This window comes from Vespa crabro, chromosome 14 (assembly GCF_910589235.1).
Source record: "Vespa crabro chromosome 14, iyVesCrab1.2, whole genome shotgun sequence".
NCBI classification, from domain to species: Eukaryota; Metazoa; Arthropoda; class Insecta; order Hymenoptera; family Vespidae; genus Vespa; species Vespa crabro.
In genome coordinates, this window is record NC_060968.1 from 942627 (window position 1) to 955078 (window position 12452).

Sequence of the window (12452 nt, forward strand, 5' to 3'; positions counted from 1 at the left end):
ACGATGATGGCATTGTTAGCCGTTGCCGTACGCTTTTATACCATGCCCGTGGAATCATTGTCCATGTGTGACGAACGGGACGGTCATATGGGATGGGTTGTCTACGTAGATACGGGGATGGTATCTTCTCTTAAGACTCCCCACCCCAGCCCTCTTCACCACCATTTTACTTACCATCCGTCGTTATTCGTCAGATGCTCCTGGTGTCCAGCCAACGCAGAGAGGAGAATCGCTGTAACGCACATCGTTCCTCGACGGTAATACGTGATCGTCTTTCGAGATGAGACGGCAGCTTAATCTGATGCATTAATTGGGATCCCCACCGATCGCAATCTGGTTTCGGGAGATCGTGCACCGATCGCGAATGACTGCCCTGTTCGATATAGGAGTCCCGTTTTCTCGTCTGCCAAAACTGTTTTACCCTTTCCTGTCAAGTGTGATCTTCTTTTTATTTTCTCTCTCTTTCTCTCTCTCGCTCTCTCTCTCTCTCTCTCTCTCTCTCTCTCTCTCTCTCTTCTATTTATTGTTCCGCAAATTTTATTTTTTTTTCCTTTTTTTATTTATTTGAGAAGTTACGGGTATTCGTATAAGCATAAGCATAAGTGAGATTTGTTGGTTCTTTTTTTCTTTTTAATGATTTTGCCATCATCGTAATGAAGATCGATATAAAACTTTGGATATGTAAAAAATGCAATTTTTTGAGATTGATCATTTAGCTTGTTATTATAATTACTGACACGTGCGATATATATCAGTTCTTAGTCGAAATTATTGATGTAGTTCCTTCAATAACTCCATGGTATTATGAGCAAGATAAATTAAACGCAAGATAATTGGTAAATCGAATCTTTCTTTGAATATTTAACTCACATTGTTTTTATTATTATTTCTAACTGTGCGCAGAGATGGAAGAAACTTTGTCTTGAAACCTTCAATAAACGATTGAATTATATTCTTTTTTATCAACAATGAAACAACGAATATATTGTAAGGATGATCGAGTTAATCGGGACATCCAATCTATATATTAATAATTTTTGAATCGATTAAAAATAAAAAAAAAACAAAAAAAAAAGAATACAACCATATTTTTCTTTCTTTTTTTTATCTTTTTTTTCTCCTTTTTAGATTCTCAAAAGAAGAAACATGGTGAAGCTTTCTAATGAATTCAATCGAGGAACGGATCGAATGTGAATGGTTTATACTTCTTTTCACTTTTCCTTCAATCCCTTCGCGAGGGTGCGAGATGTTGACTCATGGATCGAGTCAAGATAAAAGGATCTAAAGACGGGCGACGAATAGAGGAGAACGAAAGGTTCATACATTTTCAATTGTTCTATAAATATACAGAATCCAAGAAACGAACCAATCCTATACCTTTCTTCTCCCTTTTGTCTTTTTTCTTTTCTTTTTCTTTTTTTTTTTTTTTCGTTGACGTATTCGCAGTTTCGCGAGAAATTACGTTTTCGGAATTTTTATCTTTATTAATTCTTCTCCCCTTTCTGAAAGAAAAAAAAAAAAGAAAAGAAAAATATTTCCAAAATGCTTCAAAAATACTTCAATACATTTTTCTTTTCAAATCCAAATTTATATAACCTATATTCAATTTATAGAATCGTATATGAAAAAAATAGATTTTAAAATCTTGATATAATCAAGTATAATTAATACGTTAGTTATTCCGAAATGTTTTCTATTTTAATTTTCATACAAAAATATTTATTTTGTAATATTGCAAAAAGATGATAAATTAAAAATATGTATTCGTTTTGTTGTAATATTCTTCTATTTTTATATAATTTAAGAAAAAAAACAGTGGAAAAATATTTTAACATTTTGTTTAAATCGATATTTATATATCTTCAATTAGATCTATATAATCGTAGATAAGAATAATAGATTTCAATCAGAATAATAAATTTCAATTTAATCAAGTATAATTAATTTGTTAGTGACTTCGAAATGATTTTTTTTTTAATTTTCATACAAAAGTATTTGTAATATTGCGAAAATATGACAAATTAAAAATAAATATTTGTATACGTTCTATTATAATATTTGCCTATTCTTATGTAATACTAATTTAGGGTGTAAAGTTGTTAATGTTAAAGAAAAAAACAAAAGACAATTATCTTCAACAAGAAAAATATTTTTTAATAAATCAAAAAATGCTTAATTCTTACAGTCACAGTTTTTTTTCTTTACATTGTAATCTTTTTAGTTGTCAGTCGTTAATGTTAAATAATAAAAAATAAACAATTATTATTAGTATGAAAAATATCTTTTAATAAATAAAATGAAGCTTGATCCTCGCAATCATAGTTCCTTTTTTACATTAGTAGTATTTCTTTTCTTTGTTTTTATCGAGAACATGAACATTTAGATATTATTTATCCGGAAAGAAAAGGAAAAACAGAAAGGAAAAAAAGGAAAAACAAAATGGAGAGAAATGACGTAGGGTTAGAAAGGGATGAGCAATTGTAGTTTTTCCTCGATAAAGTCGTAGCTGAAGAAGGGAAGAACGGAGAAGAAGGGACACTGACACGTCAAGGCGGATCTGCCTGAGTCCGTTTAGGATTCAGGACACGATGTCCACGGCCACCGCCATTGGACTCTTACGGACTTTTGATCGTCCTCAAGAATTATCGTCGCCTCTGACCAGTCATACTCCAGACGTTTGAGCGAGTATGACTGACATAATATTAATATTAAGAGGTCTCGGATCTCCGTAGGAAGTTACGTCAAACAAACGTCATTATTCCTACCCTATAAGTGACGATAGTTTCGTATAAAGAAATCAGGCCGATTTGGTTCTTCAATTTTTTCTATTAAAATATAATATAATATATAATATTGTGTGTGTGTATGTATATGTATATTATATATATATATATATGTATATATATGTATAATATACATATATATACATATATATATATGTATATATATATATATATATATATATATATATATATATACATAATATATATAGTGCAAATCATAAAACTCGATGTAAGTTACATTAATCACTGATGATTTCATAATTTGTTATACAAATGATCTTAAATAAATTTATTAAACTCTAATTCTTCTTCTAAATTAATTTTACAAAAAAGGAAGGAACAAAAAAATATATATAATATATTATATTATATTATTATATATTACATATATTATATATTATATATATACATATAGGGCAAACTGTAAAACTCAATATAAGCTATAATAATCGCTAATGATACCATAATTCGTTATACAAATGATCATAAATAAATTTAGTAAACTCTAATCCTTTTTGTAAATTAAATTTATAAAATAGGAAGAAAAAACGTTGTAATAGTCTTTTTATTTTATTTATTTTCATTTTTGTTTTTTGAGTTACTATTGGTCAACATTTTTTCTTGCAACAAGATTTCACAAAACTTTTAAATAAAATTATTTCATTTTTCTTTCTAATTTTTTTCTTTGTTATTAATACTATAATATTTGTATGAATAGAATGATAAATAATTTGTATAATTCTTTTTTGAAATTCTACGTAGGTTTTGCTCGATTTGCTGTACATTTGTGTAAAACTCGCTCCGATTTATGTACGTGGGGGTCATCGTACTCAGCGAATTTTGGGTTGCGTCGTATAGGAAGATCTTTTTTTTTTCAAGTTTCAAGACCGACCACGCGCACCCATCATGATCGGAATATTAATTGATGAGTAGAACAGTAGACCGAAGTGAGCTCGATCTCATTTGTATCAACAAAGAACGTAAAAGGAAGGTAGAAAAGTGTGTCAAATTCGTTTTGACTTATAAATTAATTATATTATAAATAAATTTTTTTTTGAATTTTTAACGTTATGTTTTTATCACGCAAAATACTTTTATTTTATATTTATTTTAATATTTGTTAACGTTAGAAAAAAAAAGAAAAATATTCTTTTTTCTTGCATTTTTTTCGTTCCATTTGATTCTAAAATTTCGTTCAGTCATTTTTTATTGTTAATTCTAAAGAACTATTTTATTCTTTATCCTATGGATTGTAAATTCACAATAAATCGATAATTATATCGTTAAGAATAAATGTAAGATGAACCGGAAACAAGGCTTCTCGATGGACTCTTAAATTCGATCAACGATCGATTCGTATCGCTGATCTTATTTGCAATCGCTCGTAAACAACATCTGTTAGCTCGAGCAGGCAGCTTCGATGCTGCTCTTATGTTAATCGTTGATGCAACTTCCATAATAATGAAATCTCCTATCGATCTATTCTGAAATCTTCCTTTTCTTCGATTTCATTTGCTATTCCGAGATTTGAATTTTATTTTTTTTTCTTATACTAAATTTTATTATTATTATTATGATTTATTATAAATTAATAATATTTATTAGAAAGTTGATCGATCAACAGATTTTGAGATATTTATATTTTTATTCCAAAAATGATTGGAAAGATAATATACATAAATAAATTATAATTTATACGTTATATTAATTATTATTATTATTATTATTATTATTATTATTATTATTATTATTATTATTATTATTATTATTATTAATAATGAAACGTATTAATTATATATGAATTATATATTAATATATAAATAACATATTTAGTGTAACACATAATTAATGTGACATATACTATTGTATATTAATATATAAATTATCATATTAATATATAATATATTATCATATTAATATATAATAATTATATAATATAAATAGTTAGTAAGAATTTTGTTAATTAAGAATAGACCGTTGTTAAAAGGTCTATTTTACGAAATAAATATTGTTACTTTTCGACTAATTAAATAAATCCAATTAAAAGCACGTCCATTTTCGAGTTAATATGACGGTACAGAAAACAAAATACGGCGAGGTGCAGATCTACGATATGAATATGCAATCCATTGGGATCGATATCCTGCATTGACGAAGAAAGTAAGCCGCAATGGCAGGAAGTATCAAAATATTAAAATCAATCTTTTTTTTGATCGGATAACGGTTATTATTATTAAAATAATGATGACGTATCGATGCGTATAAGTTACGTTAAGAATCAGATTTGTTGATTATTAAATATCTTAATAACTGATTATAATTCATATTAGAAAAGTAATATCATTTAATTTCACATTATCAATTTTATTATTACATTTATATATATTATTAGATATATTGATTTTATATATATATATATATATATATATATATATATATATATATTATTTATATTTCATATATATATATATGAAAAAGGGATGATTTGAAATTTAAGAATTCTAATTTTAACGAAACTTCGTAATATTTACTAATAATGATTTTTATTTTCGATAAAAATTTACTTTAAATAGACAGAGATGAGGGAGTTTGGGGAATAAAACAATCCCTTTAATATATTCGATTGACAATTTCGATCGTTGGCCTAATTTTTCGTTGTACATATTGAAATTTTTCATAGAGAAATGAAGAAATTTCTTAAATAAAAATATCGTTTTCTTTGTTTCATACGTTGTCGATAAAAATTTTTGAGGACAAAAAAGTTTCGATCGCGTACAAAAGGCATAAATTAAGGATTTCTTAGGAATCGTCGAATATTTTCGGCAGCATGTTCTTTTTTTCGTCTCTTTTTTTTCCTTGTCTTTTCTCTTTTTTCTTTCTTCCTTTTCTTTCTTCTTCTTTCTTTTTTTTCGTGAATATACATTGGTATCCGTCAATGGAATCTCATTTTCTTTTTCTCCCTACCGTATATAAGCTCTGAATTAAGATTAGCCAAAGTCGAATTACGCGACTCGTGCAACGTGCTCGCTCGACTCGTTCGTCGACTCTCCTGAGAAATTCCAAAGCTATGTGCCGATTAATATGCGTATCTCATAGTTACCTACGTTAGATGCTACACGAATATTTTCGGATAATTTTGATATGATAAAAATCGACTTATATATACATATATATGTATACGTACATATACGTATACTTATAAAATCGAGTTCTATTAAAAAAAAAGAAAAACAAAAAAAATTGGTGGACCTTGATTTTGTAAAATCAAAAACAATTGATCATATCGGTCTGTGGAAATAGATAACATTTGTCTAAACAAAATTATGGACAATCATTATAAAATTATTTGCGAATAAATTAAAAAAATAAATATAAATAAATTAAAAGAAAAATAAAATTAATTTGAAATATAATAACTTATTATAATGAAATTAAATAATACAATAAAATAAATATATATGGATTGTACTGATAATAGAAACTGTGTATTGGCAAATAATAAAAATAAAAATAAATATAAACTTATAATAATTTATTATAACGAAATTAAATAATATAATAAAACAAACATAAATGCATCATATCAATAATAGAAACTATGTGTTTTGGAAATAATAAATAGAAAAAAAAACTTATAAAAACTTATTATAACTAAAATAAATGATATAATAAAGCAAATATAAATAGATCATATCGATAATAGAAGTATTAGTAATTAATATTAATAAGTATTAGTAAGTAATAGTATTAGTAAATAATAAAAATAAAAAAAATAAAAATATAGTCCTATAATAACTTATTATAATGAAATGAAATATTACAATAGAACAAATATATATGAATCATATCGATAATAGAAACTATAAGACTACGTCAATGAACGAATCTGCGTATTCGTGCCTGCGTGTAAGATAGACAAAAAAAAAGAAAAAAGAAATTAGAAGAAAAACAAAGAGAAAAAAGGAATAAAAGAAAGATAGAAAGAAAAGAGGAAAATGAATGAAAGTGATCGTTAAACAAAATGAGTAGCGGGCACGTGAGAGCGTGAAACGCTTTCGAAGGAACGTATCCTGCTGATCAGCAGTCAGGAGATCGAGTTGGGGTCCTCCGCATGGGATTTAGCGTCCAGGTTTTCCAGGGAAGACATAAAATAGTCGCAGGTGTATCGTCGGCCGACATAAACGCTCGCGCGCGGCTGCTTGCACATACAAGGACTACGAATCCTGAATCGATAAAGAAATCGATGCAAAGGAGGCTTCTTAACTCTATGGAATATACCTCTGACAATCAGCCACCTGCGAACCTTTTTATTCCTCTTCTACTTCTACTTCTTCCTATTTTATTATTTTTATTTTGCAAGGAACGAACTCTCAGAAGGCTCCCACCGTGAAAATCGATCGCGAAACGATTTTATATTCGATACGACAAATCTACGTTTCCGGAGTTTAACGAGGCATTGCTCGATCCTTTTTCTTTGTTAATTCTGACGTCAATCGTACGAAGAGAAATTATATGACATTTTTAAATAATGATATTCAGTTATTGTTACGTAATATATATATATATATATATATATATATATATATATACATTTTTATATATTATTATATATATATATATATATATATATATTATTCTTATATACATATATTTATATATATGTATATAAGAATTTTAATAAATAAATATATAATATAATATAATATTTAATAAATAAATAAATAAATATATTCTGAATTATATAAAAACTTGTGGAATAAATTGATCGAAATGTGATGCGTTTTATTATTATTTCATACTAATATTACTTACCATAGATAAAAAACAAAACTTTCGTTGAAAGTAAAATATGTAATTGTACGATTATTAAATGAAAAAAAGGAATGGTTTTTTTTTATTTTCTTCCATTTTTTTGTTTTTTTTTTTTAATCCAGAAGATAAAGTTTAGATGATCTTTCATGTATCAGGATTCAATGTATAGAATGTCCAATCATAAGTATGATTTCATCGTCATAAGATATTATATGATGTTAAATATGCGAATAACGAACGAAATATAAAAACTAGTATCCTTCGCGAAATGTTTTGTATTCGACGTGATAAAATATATTTACTGATTTGTTTAGTCGAACTATGTTCATAAATCAAAATTTAACGATCTTCTTCCGAGTAATCAATATTAATCCCGTACATTTTTGCGCATCCTTCTTAATTAATTCCGTTGTAATTAATGGACTTATTTACGAAATCATCGCAAAATATATTCTCTATCAAAATATAAAAACAATGTAATTCATAAAAATAAAATTTTAACAAGGATTTTTCTTATGTAATCTTTATATCATCAAATATCTCATTTGTTATCAATTTATATGTATATATATATTTTTTTTTTTTATTGATTTAATCCAAATGTTAGAATCTGATAGGGTCCTTCTTATATTAAGATTCAACGTTTGGGATGTCAAATTAAAAGTATGACAAACTCCAACGTCAGGAAAGACCGCGAGTCTAGCCACGCATTCACCATAAAATATATGACGCTAGCTGCGAATAATGCACGGAATACAAAACTACCTCCCTTCGCGAACTATCTCGTATTCCACGTGGTAGCACATTTGTTTACCGAAGCCGAACTTTGACGTAAATCAAAATTCAACGGTCTTCTTTCGAGTAACCAACGTTAATCTCTTACATTCTTTCGCGTCCTTCCCGTCCGTCGTAATTAATGGACTTACTTACGAGATCGCTTGGATCATTGCAAAATAGATTTTCTATCGTAATAGCAACATAAAAATAAAAACAACATAATTCTTAAAAATAAAATTTTAACTCTGATTCTTCCTATATAATCTTTATATCTTCAAATATATTTATGGATTTTTCATTTAATATATACATACATATATATATATATTTATTTATTTATTTTTAATATATTTAATATATTATATTTATATTTATATATATATATATATATATATATATATATTTAATACATAAGTAAATATATATATATATATTTATTTACTTATTTCTTTTAGATTTATATAAATTAATAAATTAATAAGAAAAAAGTAAAAAAAAAATAAATAAATAAAAGAAAATGATTTTGATATACTAAATGGACGCATCGAATTTCATCCGGAAATATTTTTTTTGGATTATTGAAAAAAAGAAAATAATATTTAAGTCCGTCAAGTCAAATTGGACGTCCTTCTTATTCGACTTCATTATTGGATCTTATAGAGATAAAATAAAAAGGAGAAAAATGTCATTTAACGTGGGTCTCACTCACATTTTGGAGGTGCGTGTCACGTGCTCGCGTAGTATCTCGTGCTACAAACGGTAGGGGGTGCATAACTCGTTGCTTGGTACATCGCGGCATGACGATCGTGATGGCGGCTATCTTTTGAGACCGGCTTGCCATATTTCAGCCAAACGATTTTTTCAGCTCACAGCCGAACGCGGAATGCCTGCCAATTAGAATTGCGCGGCAAATGTATTGTTCGTTCGTGACGTGATGCTTATTAGGTTGCATCCAATGCATAAGATTCGTTTTGTTTTGTTCTTTTTGTGTTTATTTTTATTTTTTTTTTATTTTTATATATTTTTTTTTATGCACGACCTCTTTTTATTTTCTTCTCTTGATTCTCTAATTTCATTCATATGCTCGACTTTTGATTTATTTTTCTTATTTGAATTAAAAACTAACAGAAATTAACAAAAAAGGAATCGAATATTATATATATATAAATATAGATATCTATTATCAGTGTGATTCAAATAATTTATTACATATATTTCCGGAAATTTGTTTTAAATTTTATTGAAATGAAAAAGAAAAAAAGAAAAACGAAAATATATGTGATGATTCTTTTTTTATATGCATTAAACAAATAAATCTTAATATTAATATTAATACGGAATATTAATATATAATATTAATAGATAAAACAATTACAATAAATACGTATTATTTAGAATTAGAAATTCAATTTCGTATATTAAAGTAAGAATATAAAGATAGAAAAAGGATAATCAATTGGGAAATTTATTAATTAGGATACTGATATTGAACATATACACGCTAGAAGTGTTATGACACAGAAAAATTTTTATTAAATTTTTGATACATGAGCCGGGTCCGAAAGATAGTCGAAACGTGTGATCACAGATGAGGGTGGGGATTGTGCGGTTGTCCTCGTTGTTTAATTTTCTTTAACGTTTCTGAGACTTCAGCAAGTATCCCGCGACTCCAAGATCCAAATATCTAAAATATTTATTACTAATTGTATTAAGGAAAAAAAGAAGGGAACAAAAATTCACATACGATTTAATCCTTTTATGAATTAATTTATACATTTTTATACATCATCATTATTATTATTTTTTTTCTTCTTTTTTTATATAAGCTTCAATTATAACAATTAAGTAATCGTTGCATCATCTTTATTATTATCATTATTACTTATAAATAATAATTATTGTTCAAATATTATAATGTTTAATTTGTACGTTACTGCAAAATATCATCGTAAGTTTTGAAACGAATTGTAAAATCTATTTCTAATCATTTCAAAAATTGTTTAATTAACATTATCAAGTCTCACCTTGTTTGGGATGTAACAGATCCACGCTTTGCTCTAGCCACTGGTGTAACACGACTCCCGTCGCTTGAAACGAGCCTGGATGCAACTGGAGTTGATTTTTCAGGCGAACCGGTAGTACCCGATGGTACGTTCGAAAGTAATCTTTTGCCTTGACGACTTTCTTTAGATTTTCTTCGTACGCTTAGATCGGATGATACGACAATTTCGTCAAATGTTGTTCCATAAATTGATGCTGATCTCGAACGATTAGAAAATTTATTATTTCAATTCGATATTAATCAAATGATAAGTGAACAAATTAAATCGATGATACATTATATCGATTAAAAAAAAAATATATATATGTATATACAGAGATAAAATGTATATACATTGCGTCTCATATAAAATGTTAAAAATTTCGTTTCACAAAGTGCATATCTGTAACACTTTATATGAATTTTATATGAATGAAACTTTATATATATATATATATATATATATATATATATATATATATATATATATATATAAAGATCTTTTTTCTAAAGCATTATCGTCATCTAATCATTTAATACACTAACATTATGTCGAACAATGAACTGCATATGTAACTTACATTTTGGAGGGGGTACCTGTCCTTGAGCGTTGATCATTACACATGCCAATACGATTACCAAAAGAGCCAAAAATTTCCTCATATTTCAAAATGTAATTTTAAACGTGTTCCAAGAATCTTGAATTTCTTTTTTTTCTTCCTTTTAGACCTTCAGAAACGAACAAACAAACAAACACAAAAATGACCACAATTGTTACTAATCAGCACAACGCGATATCCCATATAATACGTCAAAATGATATTATTATTCACTGTCTCAGTTCGACGTTTTATAAAGAGAAAAAACAAGACAAAAAAGAAAAGATAAAAAAAGCAAAAAAGAAAAAAGAAAACTGTTCGATGATAAATTATCTTAGTTTCTTATAAACTTTGACCTTAGCGAAACAAAAATAAAGAAATTCGTTTAACGTCACTTTCGAACGTAGATAATTTAAATGTTAGACAGTGAAATAATAATATAAATAAGAATAAGAAGATGAAGAAGAAGAAAAAGAAGAAGAAGCAGAGAAAAAAGAAGAAGGAAGAAGTTGTCTACTCACCGAGGATAACCAGAAGATACTTTCCGAGTCGACAACCGCACGAGAAATGCGGGCACAATGGCGCGGGAACCTTCAAGAAAGCACCGTGTGCATTTGCTATAGTGAGTGGAAAACAGGAACACAGAACGTGGTCCATGTACGGGAGGAGGTGCTTTAAAAGCGTCGGAGACTGTAGTTTCTTGCACTGGACAGACCACTTTCTATTTCATTTTTTTTTCCTTCGTATCTGTTTCTCTTTCTCTCTCTCTCTCTCTCTCTGTCTGTTTCTCTCGTACTCCTTCTTGTTTTCTATCTCTTTTCTACACACGATTCACTACGTCTGCCTTCTTTCTATCTCGCTCTTCTTCTTGACTGGTTTACCGGCTGGTAAAATAGCGTGCCCAACAGGGCCGTCTAAAGCGTGGTTAACGAACTACCTACGGAGTGAAACCATCTATTCATTTTTTTCTTCCTTTTGATTCTGATTCGTCTTTATTATATCTTTTATTTTCCACCGGCAGCTGGAAGAAGTGGTCATTGTTTTTAAAATTTTTTATAAAGCAAATCCTATGATTTGTTCTTTTTTTTTTTTATAATGATATAAATATCTCGAAGATTTTTCGTTCAGTCGTTGGATTTAATTTTTTGGATAAACAAATTCTGAAGTAGATTCGTTATAGTACGTGTTGGATAATTAATTGTTTGAAAATTTTTATGAAATAATATGACCGTTAAATTTTCATTCTGAATGAGATCTATGTGTTTAGCGATAGTATATAAGTGGTGATCTTTATTGATGATCCTTTTAAAATGTTACAAATCACTTTCTACTCGAAATTTCTTTTTGTTGCATATGAAATGCAGATGACTTTGTAAATAAATTTTACGAAGCTTCTTTTTCGTTCGAAAAGAAAAAGAAAAAATATCTATTATTTATATT

At 27.5% G+C, this 12452-nt stretch overlaps 1 protein-coding gene across 2 annotated transcripts; it reads right to left on the bottom strand.

The window, feature by feature from the left end:
• Nucleotides 1-9880: 9880 nt before the first annotated feature.
• LOC124428998 lies at nt 9881-11762 on the bottom strand. Of its 2 annotated transcripts, XM_046973652.1 has the most exons (4): nt 11534-11762; nt 10995-11142; nt 10397-10628; nt 9881-10056 (listed from the first exon to the last, which is right to left on the bottom strand). In XM_046973652.1, exons 2-4 carry the CDS (start codon nt 11074-11076, stop codon nt 10005-10007), a joined length of 366 nt encoding a protein of 121 aa, XP_046829608.1. In that variant the 5' UTR covers nt 11077-11142; nt 11534-11762; the 3' UTR covers nt 9881-10004. The 2 variants fall into 2 exon arrangements, with proteins under 2 accessions (XP_046829608.1, XP_046829609.1); XM_046973653.1 differs by lacking the exon at nt 11534-11762 and having other exon boundaries at nt 10995-11260.
• Between the last annotated feature and the right edge of the window lie 690 nt (nt 11763-12452).

What these genes read in the sequence shown, in the direction of transcription:
- LOC124428998 (XM_046973652.1), bottom strand. Translation starts at nt 11,076, where the DNA reads ATGAGGAAATTTTTGGCTCTTTTGGTAATCGTATTGGCATGTGTAATG. An exon ending in ACAGGTACCCCCTCCAAAAT is followed by an intron (nt 10,629 to 10,994) that starts GTAAGTTACATA and finishes GTTCGAGATCAG; the next exon opens with CATCAATTTATGGAACAACA. An exon ending in TCTGTTACATCCCAAACAAG is followed by an intron (nt 10,057 to 10,396) that starts GTGAGACTTGAT and finishes TAAATATTTTAG; the next exon opens with ATATTTGGATCTTGGAGTCG.